At 39.8% G+C, this 17,888-nt stretch overlaps 1 protein-coding gene across 4 annotated transcripts in view; it reads left to right on the forward strand.

The window, feature by feature from the left end:
- The window catches only part of arb2a (ARB2 cotranscriptional regulator A), a 157,677-nt gene that overhangs the window by 54,277 nt on the left and 85,512 nt on the right, over window positions 1-17,888 (forward strand). For all 4 annotated transcript variants that reach the window (XM_077522795.1, XM_077522796.1, XM_077522794.1 and 1 more), the window contains exon 7: window positions 5,369-5,584. In XM_077522795.1, the coding sequence (XP_077378921.1) occupies window positions 5,369-5,584 (216 nt within the window). The remainder of the gene's footprint in view (window positions 1-5,368; window positions 5,585-17,888) is intronic.

A 17,888-nucleotide genomic window follows, 5' to 3' on the forward strand; every position in this document is an offset into this window, starting at 1 on the left:
AAGGAAGTGAAAGCTGCTTGAGAAAAGGGAGTGCCCCTTGCCCTGAACCACAAACAACAAACCCTCTTGACAAAATTAGAATAGGGAACGCCACCTAAAGGGCAATTTAAATGGACACCCGCAAACCATGCGATGGCAGTAGACAAATGCGTCGGGGTCCATTTATAGGTCTCCATTCTACACTACGACCATTCATGTTGCTTAAAATTCACACAACATCCCGTCCACTGTCCTCATCCGTGACACCTATCAGCCATGCTTTGTACCTGTCAAGTGCTGTCCTTTTCGCCCTCGCCCAAAGCCCCCTGCTCACTGCATGAGAGCCCTCACATCAAAGCCGCGCTAAGCTCCGCTCGCACAGATGAAACACCCTCTCGCTACGGCCGCCTCGCTCGCCACTCCCGCATATTAGACACATTTCATTTCGTTTTCAGCGCCACTGGTAAAACTATGTGCTGCTGTCTTAAAAGAGGGTGGGGGGCATCTTATTTACTCGCCATTGTGTGGGCGGTATCACCCACACAGAGACTCAAACACTTCTAATAATTCAACTAGAGGAGAAAATAATGATGTGTGGCCATCATGGTTGTAGTGGGTAAAAAGCATCCAATTGAACCATAAAGGGAGACCGTAAGGGTCTCCATATTGCAGTTATAACAGCCTCATCGTATTTATTATCCCAAATAGTACTATATTGCTGTAATGTAGGGCTACAGCCAACAGTTATTTTAGTAATCGATTAATCTGTTGATTATTTTTTTCTATTACTTGAGATATCGGATGAAAATATAATATTTAAATTGTAAAGTAATTATGATCCAGTTATGTAGGCAAAAATGTTGATCATTGTTTTCCAAACTAAGATTAATTGATTTATTTTGGTTCAAAACAAAGATAATAGGTCACCTTAATATAGGACTACAGAAATCAGAGAATATTTATGATGAAGATCTGAAATTCTGAGCATTTTTTGTTGATTAATCAAAAAACATTGCACTGCTACTGTATTGTGCAATATATCTATTTTTTAGCACAGATTCCACTATGTTTTTGTATCATTTTGAAAAATCCAACTGTTTTACTTGTTTTTAAAGACTCCCAATGATCTAAGATGTCGTGATGATAGAGAAAGGAAAGGTCTCTCCCCGGTGATGATATAAGCCGGTTTCCGTAGCAGCGGCAGCCTTTGTTTCGCTATCTGATGCGGGACAGGCCGACAAAGGAGCGCTAAGGAGCATCCAGTGCAGGGTGATTGAGGTCGGGGTTCCCTCCCATAGTGGGGTCGGGGTAACCCTCTTGACCGCTGGCCCCGGGGCAGGGACTCAGTGTGGTGGTGGCACTGGGGCACCCGCAGGGCATGGGAAGAGGCTCAGCCTGCACACTGCTGCAGAAAAGACCGGACTGACCTAACGCTAGAGGACTGTGTGTGTGTTTTTTTCTTTTGGACAGTGTGTGTTTAGCACAAAGGCAACACAACCCAAATGTTAAAAATATGTGTGAGGGAGATTTAGCCGTATAAGAATCAGTTTGACCCCAGGTTTGCGGCGCACATTTGTTTGAGATTCAGACGTTGACAGCACATCACAACACAAAGATCAGATTTAGACAGACTTTGTGTTCATGTGGCTAAGACTTAACAGTTAGCACAAAACACAAAGGGCTGAATGACCTCACTTTAGAACAGTTTCAGAGGATTTACCTGTCACCAAACAAGGAGTGAACTGTTCGCCTTGTGGGAGAGATTGTGTGGAATGTGTGCCTTGTTTTTGTACATTTTTGACTTAATCGTATAGACAAGAACTGAGTAAGCAAGTTGCCTAGCAGCTAGCAGACCCGGCGTCAACGTAAACATCTCAGTGTCATTTAATAATGGTCTCTGACACAGAAGTTGAGCATAGCGACGCTGCCCCTCCAACGACACCGACTCCCTTTACAGCGATGTCCTTCTGGGTGATTGCACAACTGAAAGGGTTAATATTAGCTCACTTAGGTGTGTTAGTCCATCCAAAGCAAAGGCTATAGGCCGAGACCGAGTGTTGGCATTAGGCGGAAGCTACAAGCTCCTCAGCCCACTTGAGGTTAGCATCAGAATGCTGAAGGGCGGGAAGGGTTATTGATGAGTGAAGGGCGAAGGTTAGAGAACTGAAGGTTCACCCTGCTTGTAGGCCACTTAAGGTTAGCCAGCCAACACGTGGACCTGTGTGATTGGACCATTAACTTTTGCCCTGAGAAAACCAGGATTAGTGTAATACTGGAACAGAGAGATGTGATGTCTGTTTTGTTTTGTTTTTATGTCTGTCCCCCGCGCAACACTGTCACTTCTGGCGCTTTTATTTAGCCTGTTTTGTCCTCATGTCTAAATCTGACCTTTTTTTTTATTTTTTTATTTTTTTTATTTTACATTCCGTTAATTGGATAGAAGGTAATAGAGTCACATATGCATCCATGCCATGATGCAGTTGATATATTATAATTTAAAACAACTTGTACAACATTTAAGCACAAAAAAATTTAAAAACTGTGGGCGGCGGCCATCTTGGACAAAACATTAGGTACACTACGGATTCTCGCCCTCTATTCCTGTTGGATTTAAAAAAAAATGATTATTCAAATCTATGTCAATTCATAAAACCATAAATCAATCCTTTTAATATGTCTTTTTCCCGTAAATTCATGTGAAAAAAGTATTTTACCTAAAAGCCTATTTTCTTGTATTTTACATTTTTTAAATTTATTGTTCACAGGAATTTAAAAGTATTTTCTTCTTAATTTAACAAACTTTTTGCACTTTAAGACAATTCAGAATATTTATAATTGTATTTACAATGATTTAAATAAAATAAAATTAAATATGATCTAAAAAGCTATAAATATATGTAATATAAATAATTTATATAAGATACAAATTAGTACTACATGAAATCCTTAGATCAAAAATCAATCCATGTGAATCAAATCGAATTGGGCCATTGTGAATCGAATCCAATCAATTTTGGAAATCTGAATCGATACTCAGCCCTACTCACTTTGCCTGTGTGAGTCTAAATACATTAGCCCTCACATCTGCAACACACTCCACAAACTACCTTTTTTTTTCCTTTTTCTTTTTTTATGCCTATTACATAAAAACAAAGCATTTCAGGTAAAACGCAAAGGAATTTTTTATTTTTTTTTGAGAAATTTCAATGGTGTACATGTCCATGCAAAACCCTTCTAAATTGTCATATTTTATTTTATTTTATTTATTTATTTCTTTTGTCCATATATTTAGTCATTGCCTTGTAAACTGATCCCTTCGGCTATGTTATCATGCTGCCACCAGTGGGCAGTGCCACAGAGCTGGTGTGGATCCAGTTCAGCTGCATGTCTCTGTCTTTCCTTCCCTTGCTCAAGCCGGATCCCATTTTCATCTGGTCATCCATCTGTCGGCATGTGCGCTCGGGTGTCTTCAACGCTGCCTGTGTGAAAATGTCTCGATAATGTCGCTGGCCCAAATTTAACCTCCCTAATAGATCCTCCTCTATTATCAACACAGCCTCACTTGACTCAAAACTAATCACTGAAAATATACCTGCATAAAAATCACCCACTAGATGAATCTACTTATTTCAAAGTAGAACATATTTTATCGTCATGTACAGGCCAGTATCGTCGCAATCATTCCTAAAAGCTTAAATTTGTTGCATTTTGAATCACATCAATATCCAAATCACAATATAAAAGTTGTGCTATGAATATGATCACGTCTTATAGAAAATGTAGCAGTAGGTCCTGTAAAAGATAACATGAATTTGAAAAGGAGTGCGAATCAGTCTTAATTTGATCATCTGCATAAGTGGGAATGTGTCATTGTGCTGTTGTCAACAGACGGCAGGTGCTAAGGGAAAGGGTGTGTGGCAGGTTTGACGGAGCTGGGCGCAGAAGGGACACACAGGGAGGACACACACATTGCGTTAACACTTATTAAGGAAGAGGAGACGTGTGTGACGCCTTGAGAAGGCAGTGAGGAAGCTGAGCGATGCCACCTCTCTTAATTCCCTCTCACATCCCCTCAAGGTATTTTTCTGTCTTGCCATACTCCTCGGAATGTGCGATTAGAGTGTAAACTACAGTGTGTCTGTCCAGTTGAGTCTGGTGGGGGTTGTATGTGTATTCACAATAGCAGTTGTGTGCGAACCTCCTATGTGAAACAAGATCTATTTCCTGCTGTAATCTCAGAGTGCTCGGGACAATAAACACAGTTAATTAAAAATGTTAGCAAAGTTGAAGAAGTCACCACACGGGCCATATTGAAAAAAAAAAAGACATTTTTTTTTCTACACTTATTTAATTTCCCATTTCCACTTTTTCATATCAGTTAATTTTGAAGACATTTACACAAAAAGTCACACATCAGCGTGGGTGTGGATGTAGCAGCAGGCTGCTGAGTGATGCTGGGATCGATTGAGTTTGATATTAAGTGGTATGTGGCCTTTGGAGTCACTAAGTGCTGACTGAAACCACCGTTGTGGAATCTGATCGTACATTTACATTTCAGACTTTTACCTCCTGCAGCAATGTTTTGTTTTTTTCCTGTTTGAAATTTATTAACAGTTATCAGACAATTTAAGTCTGATATTCATGTCTGTCAGTTTATTGACTTTGCGATTATCGTGCCTTTTTCTTACATAAATATTTTACATTTAACAGTGAAAAATATATCAAACAGGTAAAAATGTGACAAAAGAAAGCACAATATAAAAACGCTTATCATACAATATAATATGGTGTTTACACTCTGATGAAATAACTCCTTTTGATTTTACCAATTTGTGTGTTGTTTTTTTCACTCAACATGGTAATTATTTTTTTAAGTATTTATTTGTTATATTATATTATATTATATTATATTATATTATATTATATTATATTATATTCAGTTGCCGTCCTTCCCTTTGGAACGATCAATCATTATATATTAGGCAATCCCCCTCCCTCTCTTTCCACTAAAACACATCTTTATTCTTTGGCTTTTGACTCGGCACAAGACTCGAAATTGTTTGTGTTTTATGGTGCCTGCTGTATTTTGTGTTATTAATTAATGATATTATTATTTACATATACACTTATCACTTCTTGTGATATTAATTTATTTTGTGTTATTTTGTTTTACCTGTCTTTATTGCATGACTGATTTTTACTCCATGTACAGCACTTTGTATTGTTGTTTTAAATAAAATTGAGTTATTGCCTACGCATTTTTTCAATTATCTTTATATACTGCACTGTTTAAGATGAATAAGTAGAAATAGAAAAATGTCAATCAAACTAAAATTGGGCACGAATCTAATGAAGTGGATTTAATGTACATCGTCTCCCCTTGTTTTAGGAGGGCTATAGCGTGATCGTACTCAACCCGAATGAGAACTACCTGGAGGTGGAGAAATCGTCCGAGTCCACTCTGCCCTCTCCGACCGAACCGTCGGACGAACCCGTGGAGAAGAAGGAACGCAAAGACGACAAGGAGGGCAAAAAGAGGAGAGAATTTTACGAGAAGTACCGCAACCCACAGAAGGAGACGGAGACCGAGCGGATCCCCATACGGGTATGTCATTTGTCCTTTGAGGAGGAGGGAGGAGGGAGGCGCGTTTGTGGCGACGTGGTGGCAGGAAGAGAGGGATAGATGTGCATCACGCACAGAGATGATAGGTGATGCTTTGGGGTCGCGGAAGAAGGTGGGAAAATCGGCGGGAGGAACTCTGGAAGGGACAAAGGACGGCGGGGGAGTGGGAGGTGTCCGTCAGAGAAGGCAAGGGAGGAAATGTTAAGTAACTCGGGAGGAAGGGAGGATGAGAAGCAGAAGGAGAAAGAGAGGCTCTTGTGTGGTCAGCCTGTGTGTGAAGAGGTTGGCCGGGCTCCAGTCGCCTCTCAGTGAGCAAGTGTTAACCACATGGCTACCTCCCTCTCGCCCTCTTTCTCCCTCGTTCCCTCTTGCTCTGTTCCTCTTCACGATGACGGCGGGCTGGTCAGTCTTTGTTGACCGCTGGGATTATTATCTCGCCAACACACGCTCTGCAAAGGCACTGCGAAATTCTTATCATGTGACAGCGACTGCATACAAACACACATATTAACAGATGTGCATACACGCGCGTGTGTGGCGCACACTGTGGTCAAACAAAGGAAGTTACCCTTTTAATGAGTGTATTTCCATTGTGCAGAATAATTGAGGCCAGGCTGGAGTGAAATAAAGCAATATTGTTCTACACTGCTTTTGTTTTACCACAGCCAAAATTATTATTTGCTGGCTCATAAAACCCAGACAGCCTTGTTTTTATTTTTATTTTTTTATTATTTTTTACGGCTATAGTTTAGTAACAAGGTCACGGTGTGATTTAGACATTAGCAAAGCATTTTCTTGAGCTGGGGTCGCATATATAAAAATTAAGTAATCATTTGCTCTTTCAAATGATGTGTGTATTGTTGCAGACTTTTTTTTAGACAAAAAGTGGCATTGTGCCTGCAGCAACACTCTCCACAAGCTTGTGTGTTAGAGTTTCACCATTATGTTGACATTTGTATCGGTTAATAAATAAATATTAGGCCTGCACGGTTATGGAAAAACTTACAATATGTGATATGGGTGTTTCGTAGTGTGATGTTGATATAAAGTTATTTAAGTATTAAAAAAAAAAAAAAAAAAAAAAAAAAAAAAAAAAAACTTGATACTGTTGTATTAGGTAGTAATGGTGGACATTTAAGGTTGCATCTGATTGTACTCCAGTAAGTCGGCAGATAAAAGCATGCAATTCCATGTGAAAGTAATCATTTTATTTATATCAATAAGTGTCGTTATTGTGACGATATTTTTGCGATACATTGTGCAGCCATAGGAAAAAAACAACAACATTAAAACTGACGAAAAACATATCACATTATGGTGACTTTATGACTGAAAAACTACAATAGGAAAGTGCTCTTGTCAGTAATTTATTGCGCAAGTTAGTGTAGTACCTTAACATACTAAAACTTTCACCCTCCAAACTTTCCCTCACTCTTGCAGATTGCATGTGCTGTTAGCCTAGTTTGTCTGTGGCGATATGGCATGACTCCTTCTTGTGACTGGCTCTAAGTCAGCTCTTAAATCCTTCAGAAGCTGTAAAATTACATTGCTGAATAGATGTTATGTTCAGAAAATGTTTGTTTCATTTCTATGCGACTGGTAATCTGTGTTTCAGTATGTTACCCTCATGTTTGAAATCACACTTAAAGGGACCAAGATGCATGTTTGTTGACGTGCGTGTGTATGTGTCTGTGAAGGCACACCCTTTCCCTTCCCATCGAACTTCTTGTAAAATTCTGTTACTTTAGTTTAAACAGGGATTGTTATTATATTAAGACTTTCCCACCCACCAATGTTTCCGTATCCTACAGACAGATGCAAAATGATTCACATCTTGATGTTGAACTTGTCTCGCCTCCCCCATGCTTGCATAATACATGCCAGACGGGATCAGATGCATTTAGCTAAAGACAATATGCAGCTGTTGTGTGACTTTTTCCAGACTGTAATGTCTTGGAAATGCAGTGTCGTCAAACAAGTTTTTCTCGATTACAACTCTATAAATGTAGACATTGACAAAAGTTGATAAAACAGTGATTTGGTAGTTAAGAAGATATCACAAGCTACTTCCATTCAATTTTGTCGACAATGACATTTAACTAATCGTATATTTTTTTAACATCCTTTCCACACACATAGGATACTAAATTTAAATCAACTATGTTTTCCAATAGAATAAAAGAATATAATAATATATAAGCTATATTATTATGTATTGTATCACGGCCTCCATCCCTCTCAATCTTTCTTTTTATGGACGCTACTCAGTTGTGTTTGTCTTCTTCTTCTTTTTCGTGGACACCCAAAGCATTAGGGCCCGTTATTCCTAAAAATTCTGAGAAGCTTCTCAGAGAGCTCCTAACTCCACATAAAAAAAAATCCTAGCAAGGAGTCTTAGCTTAGGAGTGACTCCAGAACATTCTTAAGAACTCAAGAAGAATTTACTTTCACATTTGGCCCCATTTTTGGCCTTTTATTGAGGCCACATTTTAAATAGTTCATCTTGTAGACTTTATCACATTGTCTTAAAACTGTGGGTGTTTCTAAAGATTTTCAAGATGAAAAGTAGCAGTTACGCATTTTATTTTGCCGAACACGGTTGCCGTGGTGACGTGCTGTTTGCTAAGAAAAATGACACTGATGTTGATGGTCTTATATTATATGCATCACACATGGCCATTTTATCATCCGCTCATGAATAGGTTTTATCTTTACTAGGCTCTACTCAATTCGCTTTTAGAGGAAATTCTAAGAAAACATCATTGATCTAAGATTTTTCCGAGAATTTGGCCATTTTGGATTATTTATGAATATGGCCCCAGATCATTTTCAAGTCAATGGAAATAAAATAAAATAAAATAAAATAAAATAAAATAAAATAAAATAAAAACAGGATAAATGGGAAAGGTCAAACAAAACAATAAAATGTCAAATGATGTATATTATCAAGTCAAAATCACAAAACAAAAGCAAGATGAAGACCAGAAATAATCATTTGGATTTACGAAAGAGAAGCAGTGAACATTGTTTTCTCTCCAAATTTAATTTCACCCACACTTTGAACATATGTTCATGACGTTTGCTCCACAGTTGAGGAGCATAGCAACTACTTCACGTTGTTTGGTTCTGGTTCTGGAAACACTAAGTTTACATTTTTTGACTTGAGGGTGTCCGGAAGTCTTAGAGAACTTAAAGAGGTCTTGTATATACTAAGGTCCAAGACCCAGAAGATTTTAAGGCTAGCGTGCTAATAATCAGACAACTTCGAGGCTTTTAAAATTTAGGTCTGAGTCAATAGACACCCCAATATTTGTAAGATTTGTTTATGTCAAGGACATGCAGTCAAGTCAAGTCAGCCATACAGTATGTACTATTTGAGGTGAGGCGTTTATTTTATGTTTTTATGTTTTGAAGTGGAAGACATGAATTAATTAAAAAAAAATATCAACAGGAGTTTTAGATTTTCTGGCCTAACGCACGTGTCCTTAATATGACGATTGCAGGGCTCAGGATAAAGATAAATGACAGAACAGGTTGCTGACCCTTGAATTTTGATCTTTGACCCAAAAGTCAGCAAGATGTGAGTTTGTTTGACCTTGCCTCCTCCAAGCACGCCCCCTCCCGCGCCGCTTTGCTCGCCACCGCTCTGCCTCCGTCCGCCCTGGAGTAAGCTGTCACACATATGCAGTTACACACGCACATGCACGCGCACATCATCAAAAATCTTAGTTCTTTTCCCTCCTCCTTCAATCTTTTGTCTGCAAGTATGTGTGTGCGTGTGCGCACAGCCTCCTCTTTTACCTCTGTTAGTCAGGGTGGGTGGTGGATCAAATCAAACCTCTTTAGCCGGCCTGTTTTCATCTTTCTGAACAGAACCCACCCGAGGCACGTGCATTCACACGCATACAAACCTTTTTGTTCTCCACACCTCACACTCTTAACTCCCGCTGAGCTCCAAGACCACCTGCACACAGCCATTCAACAGCGCACTCACTCAAATGTTTATAATACAGACCTCTTCTCGTTACAACAAATTTAAGCATTAAAAAATTGTTTCTCTTTGGCTATTTTGCATGGAATTTATGAAAGTATGATCAGAAATGTCCCTTTTTTAACTTCAATGAACCACTCACATTGCTAATAAAGCTGAAGTGATGAATATGCTTCCTTACACCCATTAATAGGTTCTTTAGTGCTTTTAGGGTTCCTACTCTTTAGCCTTAGGTCCATAGTTTGCAACCCCTCAACCTTATCTAATCCCTCTTCTCTCCTCCTGCGTCAGATCACACACTAGCAGCCCATGTTTAGGGGGATGTTTGATGGAGTAAGGAGGGATGGGAGGATATAGAAAGCGGGATGCTGATGAGGAGTGAGGGGGCAGGGGGGGGGGCGGGGGGGGCTTTCTGAGCACTATGCCATATAGAAGTTTGGGAGTTCACTTTACTCTGAATTTTAGCAGTAATCCAGTTAGCTATTTTCTGTCAGCCAAGCGGAGGAATGGCAGGAACAAAAGGCACATTCATGGGCTTAAGAAGCTTCCAAAGAGTTCACCCAAGGCTGGCTGGCTGGGATTAGGCCAACAGGCCCTGGTAAAGTAGAAGGTGGGGGGAAAGAGCACCGAAAGACCGAAAAAAAAATTAAATAAAAACTTCATCTTTCTTTAAGCACCACTTATATATTTATAAAAACTGTTTCTTTTTCCTTGCTATTTATTATGATTTTCTTTTGTAGTATCACACATCTCTTAGGAGATATGACAATCACATTTTAAGGCAGTTTGCGGCAGCCTATGTTCTTTTTCCCTCTACTATATTCAGCGTCAACGCAGCTTCAAGGGCAGATCTTGATAATCGAGACTGGGGGAAGATCAAATGTATGACATCCTTCTGCGTTTCAATTATACATTTGGCATAATCTGTCTATATTCCATGGAAAATATGGATTCTGGTGAGGGTTTTTTTTCTTAAACGCCATAGTTAAATTCAATTATGCTCAACATTTTCACACCTCCCTTCTTGTACAATTAATGTGAGTGGGGCACTCTCAGTGAATTACTTCAAGAATCTTTCCCTTTTTAAAATTGCTCTCAATTCCCCGTGCATCTGTGACACAGGTTAGACATGTGTCCTGTCCCTTGTTTAGTGTCTGAACTCTGTTTTCTTGACTTCACAATTCACACAATGACATCAACACTTGAGTACACACACTAGTAATTGTATTCAACATGATGTGACCTCCCCGTCCCCCACTACAGGACAAAATATTTTTTAAATCCTTGTCTCTTTCGTCACCATACCCAAAGATGCCCCCAAAGTAATTATACAGACAGGATTTATTTGACCTTTGACCAGTGATCATGCCAACAGGTAAGGCTCAGCACACCCAAGGACAGGCTGGGACTTGATTAACCTCTGGAAGCGGTCATATGAAAGGCCAACAGCCAAGGCTTGAGGGCAGCACACCCGCTCGCTCAAAGGAACAAATTGGCTGTATACCATCCGTGTTGCTGCTGTGTGTTTTTCTGTGATTATCGAGTCACAGCTTTGACCTTTGTTTGTCTGCGTCAGGCTCTTTGTGACGGCAGTGGTGTTGCAACGAGGAGGACTTTTTTTCTTTTTTTTTAAACTGTACTTTAATTATCCACTGTTGAAGCTCTATTAGGTTGTACAAAACACTTCTAAAGCCACTTTTCTACCAAGTTGTGTATTATTCAGTTCAGTCTATCCCACTACAATTTGCAACAGTCATCACCAATCCGACTTGCGACTTTCACTCTGCCCATAGCTACATCCATATATGTATACAGTAGGGCATCATATTAGTGAGACACTGGCGGTTTCTCAGTACGCAGAGTACAGTCTCGTGAACACGCAAAGTATGATCTTCTGAAGAGCATACAAAAAAATGTTAATGCATTTTTCCAAGAATGTGATTTCCTTTGTAAATTGTAATTCAACTCAACTCAACCTTACAAGGACGTAAGAATGGGCAATATATTTTAGAATATATTTGAAAAGTAGCATCCATCCAAGAAAATAGCTTGATCATAGCAGTTGCCTCTATCCCACCAAGCACAATATTCTGTTGACAGACGGTACTGTTGTCAGTCTTCTTTTATTATTGTTAGTGCTGTCAAAGTTAAAGCGTTAACTAATTAATTAATCGCAAAAAAATATCACATTAATCATGTATTAACGCATATTAATCGCACTATTAATTTTGACTGCAGATGATCCTTTGGCTTGACAGCGGATGGCTACGTTAAAGGTAGCGCAGGTTGTGTATGAACAATAAACATAACATGCATTAAAGTGAAGCATTTAATAAATGTTTGCATGTGACATTGAGAATATTTGTTCATGTCAAACTATATGGGTCATTTTTTTCCACTTTAAATTATGCAAGTAATGTAACTGATTAGAAAAACAGGAGGATGAGACGTCCTCTTAACATGAAATGCCGAAAAAATTAACACATAAGAGGTGCATTTTAAATTTGGCGGGCAAAAAATTGTTGATAAAAAAGCCTTTTTAAATAAGCGATTAATCGTTATTAATCAAAATTTTAAGCTGTGATTAATCTGATTAAAAAATGTAATAGTTTGACAGCTCTAATTATTGTTATTATTATTATTATTTAGTAAATATTTTTCAGATTTTTTTTTTAAGTAGGTTCTGCTTTTGTTTGAAATAAACTGATTTTGAAATATTGTAAAATATTTCACAGGAGTTACATCACTGTAAAAGGTTGAGAACCACTGTTCTAGAGCAGGCTTTCTGAACCGGCCTCACCCTGGGACCCGCTTTGTCCCATAGCTAAGTCCCGACCCACTTTAATACAGGTAAAACCAAGCAAATGTCTTTTTCCCCTTAGGCTGTGTCAGTACCCTTCAGAACTTTGGCCAATGGGAATGTGAAAAATGGGTACTTTACTGAGCTAAGACAAATTATACTGCTTGGTGGAAATGAGGCTTAAGTATTTGTGTTAGTACCTGTGTGTGTGTGTGCGTTTGCTCAAGGCAGAAACAGTGTAGCTGGTCTCACTTCCCTGCTCCCAATCTTCTAGTTAGGTCAACCATCAAACATCCATCCTGCCCTCCCTGGCTGCCCCCCACCCACTGAGCTCTCTCCATCTCCACACACACACACTCCTGTTGTGGATACACGTTGACCTGAAAAAGAAAAAGAAAAAACCCACACACACGCATTGCACACCTCAGGGTCATCCTGGAACAAACACCGCCATGTCTGCCTGCCCTCTCTCCTTTGCCTGATGTCAATTAATGGCTGGCGGTAATTTCACCTGACAACCCGAGCGGCGGCGCGAGGCTCACCGAGATGTCACGGCGATGACCTTTCTGGCCCGCAGCCCCTCTTTTCTAATAAAGAATCTCACAAACCCACAGCAACTTCCTTTGTACTTTGTTAATGAGTTATTGATTTGAAACAATGTCCTGGCAAATATTGTCAGAGCCGAATGACCTCGTCAAGGTCATGTTGTTTTATTGTATAGTCTGTGCACGCTAATCTGCTCGTGGTCTGACACGTTAGCTATAGTTTTTACCCTTCCTTCACCTCCTCACCCATTTCACTTACTCTTCCTTCTGCTTATACTGCATAGAACATCATCTGTATACAGTGTCAAGTATAGAATAATAGTACACCTATATACGCGCACACACATACACACACACACACAGTTTTCTCGTTTCTTATTAGTCTGCCGCACTCTTTTTTCCCCCTCAGACATCATTATATTCCCAATTTGCCACAGCTACTATACCTGTTAATTACCCACAATGCCGCCATCATTTTCACATCTCTACTGCTAATTTGCTTCATACCTTCCTTTCTTCCCCTCTTGCAGACACATCGACTCCCAGACAGCTTCTAGCCATCCTCTCTCAATGTGTCTTAGCGTTAAAGTAAACAAAAACAAAACTGATACCAGCAGAAAGTGCCAAACAATATTCAGGATGCTGATAAAAACAGGTGTCATTTATTTTCATTCTGGCATTGTGTCAGTGTGCAATCATGACCAGATTAAGACAAGTGATAACCTCTTTGCACTTAGCAAATACGCAGTGATGTAGTTTACTAACTTAATGTTTAATCATCAAGCTAAATGAAAGCAATCACGTCTTGCAATCATATCTTGTGCTGATCAGGACATATTAAAACATTTAAGGCCTGCTGATTCTGGTGGAGTTTCTCAGTAGGTGGCCTAATGGAGGAATCATGCAGGAACTTGGATGGCCAATTCATCACATCCAAGGAGATTGCGTGTATTGTTTACTTGTGTGCAACCTATGGTTACATTACATTACATTCTGTGATGTTCCCGTTTCATTAGGACCGCAATTCACATACATCTGTTTAAAAAAGAAAAAAAAAGTTATCAAAGTTAAAAAAGAAAATCCCTGTCTTTAATAAAGGCCAAAACTCCCCTAAACTTATTTCTACTTAATTAGCTTACTGTATGATGGGTCAGACGTTTAATCAAGATCAGATCCAGGATCCCCATTTCATTTTAATATGTTCGACGCTAACATCTCTATTCAATCGCAACAGATAACGTTATAATTAATTGCTCTAAAGTGGGATGTTAATGGACTGTAGATTTAACTGTTTGGATATTGATTTCACTGTGACAACTTTTTGGCAAAGTACGATTTGTCTCTGTAAAGTGCGTTTTTCACCATGGTGTATGATGGTGGATTTATTATCAATTCAGAGAAATATACATGTGACAATGCAGTCTGCTAACAGTACTTGTAAACAAGAAGTAATTTTTTTTTTGTTGATTATTTATTGTTATTACTCTTTCCACCCTCCACAAGCATACGAAAGCATCCGCCATCCCAATGGGGCAAATGAATATTTTGCAGCCGGTTTCAATCGACCGAAACATACCACCTGATGGAAACACTTTTTGTAGTATTAGCATTTTAAAATGCTATTAAAGCTCTATCTATTTATACAGAGGTGGCATGGTTCAGTGGTAGAGTAGTTGTCTCCCAACCCAGAGGTTATGGGTTCGATCCCTGGCCCTCGAGACCATGTAGAAGTGTCCTGGAGCAAGATACTGAACCTCCAGTTGCTCCTGATGTTGTGCCAGCAGTAGGCGAACGTGAAGTAGTGTTGGCAAAGTGGCTACGTGCATGCTATATTTTACTTTACTTTTTTTTTTTTTTTTTCATTATTATTTACATTACATACTATTTGCTTGGACACATTTGTTTCCTGACACTGCTGGCTCCCACTGCAAACTTTGAGTGCAGCAAATTTGACCAACTCCGATCCTCTGCATTCTTTCTGGTCCGCAAGGCTTTGGCTTCACAAGGGCTGTGCCTCGTCAGATGTCCTTTAGTCCAGTTTGGTTTTGATGGCGGAAGAGGAGGAGGTGGAAAGAGTAGCACGGAGGTCTGAAGTGTTTGTTTGAGTGTGTGTTGTGTGTTGTTGTTAGACTCATTGTTTCCTGCGTTGGTTAGACACCGGGTTTGTGTTGGCGTTGGTGGGCTGTTATTCCGGCGGCAGTACCTTCCTCTCTCTTCCGTCTCTTTTGTCCCTGCTTCTCATTACAGTGAGTAAACATAGAACATGTACTGGGCAAGACTACTTTTTGAGGAACTGTGAGTGTTTGAGCGCATATTGTGGGGAACACGTACGTTGCAGGCACATTTGATTTGGTTGCATTCATATAGCTGTCTTATCTTGCAGTATATGCTGCATCTTTTAATCACAAACTTTGAGTAATTACAAATTATTGCACCAGAGAGGATTGCCAACTCTGGAGTCTACGATTGCAAACAATAAATGTTGCATATATCGCAGTCTTTACACATGAAATCCTGATGTTATACAATCAAATGCCTCCATAGGTTGTTATGTAGGCCCACAGGCCATTTTCATTGACGGACAATGATGAACATATTGTTTACATTGACACATTGGGTGATCTGTTGGATTCATAGTCATTTGTTTACCTGCAACAGATTTTGCATTTGTAAACAATTTTATCTGGATCTTTTTGTGGGTTTGTAAGAGTACTTGGAAACTCGACATGGGCCACAAAGCTATTTTTTAATTGTAGTTTATATTATTATTGTAGCCTGATTGTTTTGTCAAACAGGAAAGGATTTCAGGTTAACTATGTACGGTTAGTGAAATTTAAGCATTGGATCTTCAGTTGTGCAATTGTACCTAATAATGTGGTTATCGTACACTTCAGAACTTTGGAAACGGGTGTTGAGTTTTCTTTATCTAGTTTTTTTTATGTCATCTCCGTTCATATTAGCTCAGCAGAGTGCCAGTTGTAGAGACTATCTAGGGAGGAGAATTGTATTTTATATCATCTGAGGGGACAGTATGGATTACTGTGCACTCTGTAAACACACAAACAGCACACTTCTTCACGCTCCCTTGACAGTCATGGCTGAAGGATGCTGGCAACAGGTGTGCAGTTGGGACACTCTTCTGACAGCCCTGGCACACACACAAGCACACGCACAAATTTAACTTATTTATGTACGTGTGTGTCTGTGTGCATAAGCGAGTTGGTGACAGGAGGCTGGTCTCGCAGGGCGGTGCGCTCCACTGCAGCTAATTAACCCCAGGAAATAATTGCAATATGCAAATGTTGTTTAGATAATTCACTATACACTGCCATGCCAGGTAGTCGTCAGTCACTCTGTTGTGCGCCGCTGAGGGTGAAGACAGAAAATTTGTGTTGCTGTTTTAGGCGGGGCGATGGGAATGGGACGAGAATGGAAATGGAGGCATTCCAGCTGCTATTATGAAGCTTTTATATCATTTATGTATAAATAAATAAGCGGACAATGGCTCCATCTTTCAAAGTCAAGATGTCTAACGCTTGAATTTGCCACCCAACTGTCTTGGCCGGTGTCAGCCGCTATTATTACAAAGGAGGTGGTGAAGAACAAGAGGTACCAGAAGCTAGAAGAGAGGGAAGGAGCTAATGAAACGGGCCTCTCTGATGAAGGGCGACATGGCGGAGGGGAAAGCGGCGAGGCTTCAAAAGACTTTGATGTCACAGCCTTTCAGACAGACATCTCTGTCTCTGCCTGCCCTCCCACACACACACACGCACGCACATATATAAACGCACACGCTCACACTCGCAGCCCTGATGGCAGGAGGGCAGGCCAGAGCATTCATTGCCTGCTCTTGCATCACACCCTGCGAGTCGAGGCGGGTGCTGACACGATAGCCCCCTCATGCTAATCTAGTGGCAAACACAAACACACTGACAGGTTAATTTACCTCCGGACAAACATAGCAGCAAAAACACATCTAATGGTAAGCACAAACTTTAGCACAAAGTGACATTAAACTGGAGAAAAACAGCTCTTTCTTAGAGAAATTACTGGGCGTTTGTGATGCACTGTAATTAGTAGAAAACAGGCATTGTTTTCCATTTTCGATGTCAACATCATATTCACTTGGCCAAAAAAGAAATCCAGTTCAAATATAAACTAATGGTTGACCCGTTGTTGTTTCTAAATGTAAACGTGTCAAAATTGATTTCAGTTGCGTGACATCAGATTTCAAAAATACTGTTTGGGGAAAAACAACACGTGAATTGGAAATCCTTAAATGTTCTCCAAGGCTGTTTGACCTCTTATTTTTCCCCTTATATGAAATAATGCAATAATTATTTTAAGACAAACATTGTGATTAAGGTCACATATTTAACATACGCTCATATTTTGTAAATTGTAAACTCATTTAGAAAATACATTATGGATCCTATTTTCGTGCCCAAACCAATTCTAGCACAAAGTGCAGTCTGGAGTTTTGTTTGGCATATTTGGCACCATTGTGGGATGGAACACAGCTGACTCCTGGCCAATCGAATCGGCTCCCCTCAGTCCCATTAAAATCAGGGTGGTCGAAATGCAACAGTCCTTGATATTGTGGAAGCAGAAATTTACTCGCTGGGATGGGATTGACATGTTTATGCATGTAAACTGCTAAATTTCCTCTCCGAGTGATGTGGACTTGGAATTGTTGACCGCCTTGCCGAGTAACCCCGCCCTCCCAATAGTTGTGCTGCCCAGGTTGGGTGGGGGGGCATATTAAAATATTTTAAGATGATAATAATAACAATTAGTTCAATTAATTGATTTATACAACGTTTCACGGGGGGAGAGACCCACGCTGTTATCATATTTATGAATAAAATACCACCACACGCATCAAGCACCGAACCTGTCTGCCTGCGCCTGGATCAAATCCACCAAAATCGCGTTACACCACCTACGCCA

Source organism: Festucalex cinctus, chromosome 5 (genome assembly GCF_051991245.1).
Source record: "Festucalex cinctus isolate MCC-2025b chromosome 5, RoL_Fcin_1.0, whole genome shotgun sequence".
Classification (NCBI taxonomy): domain Eukaryota; kingdom Metazoa; phylum Chordata; class Actinopteri; order Syngnathiformes; family Syngnathidae; genus Festucalex; species Festucalex cinctus.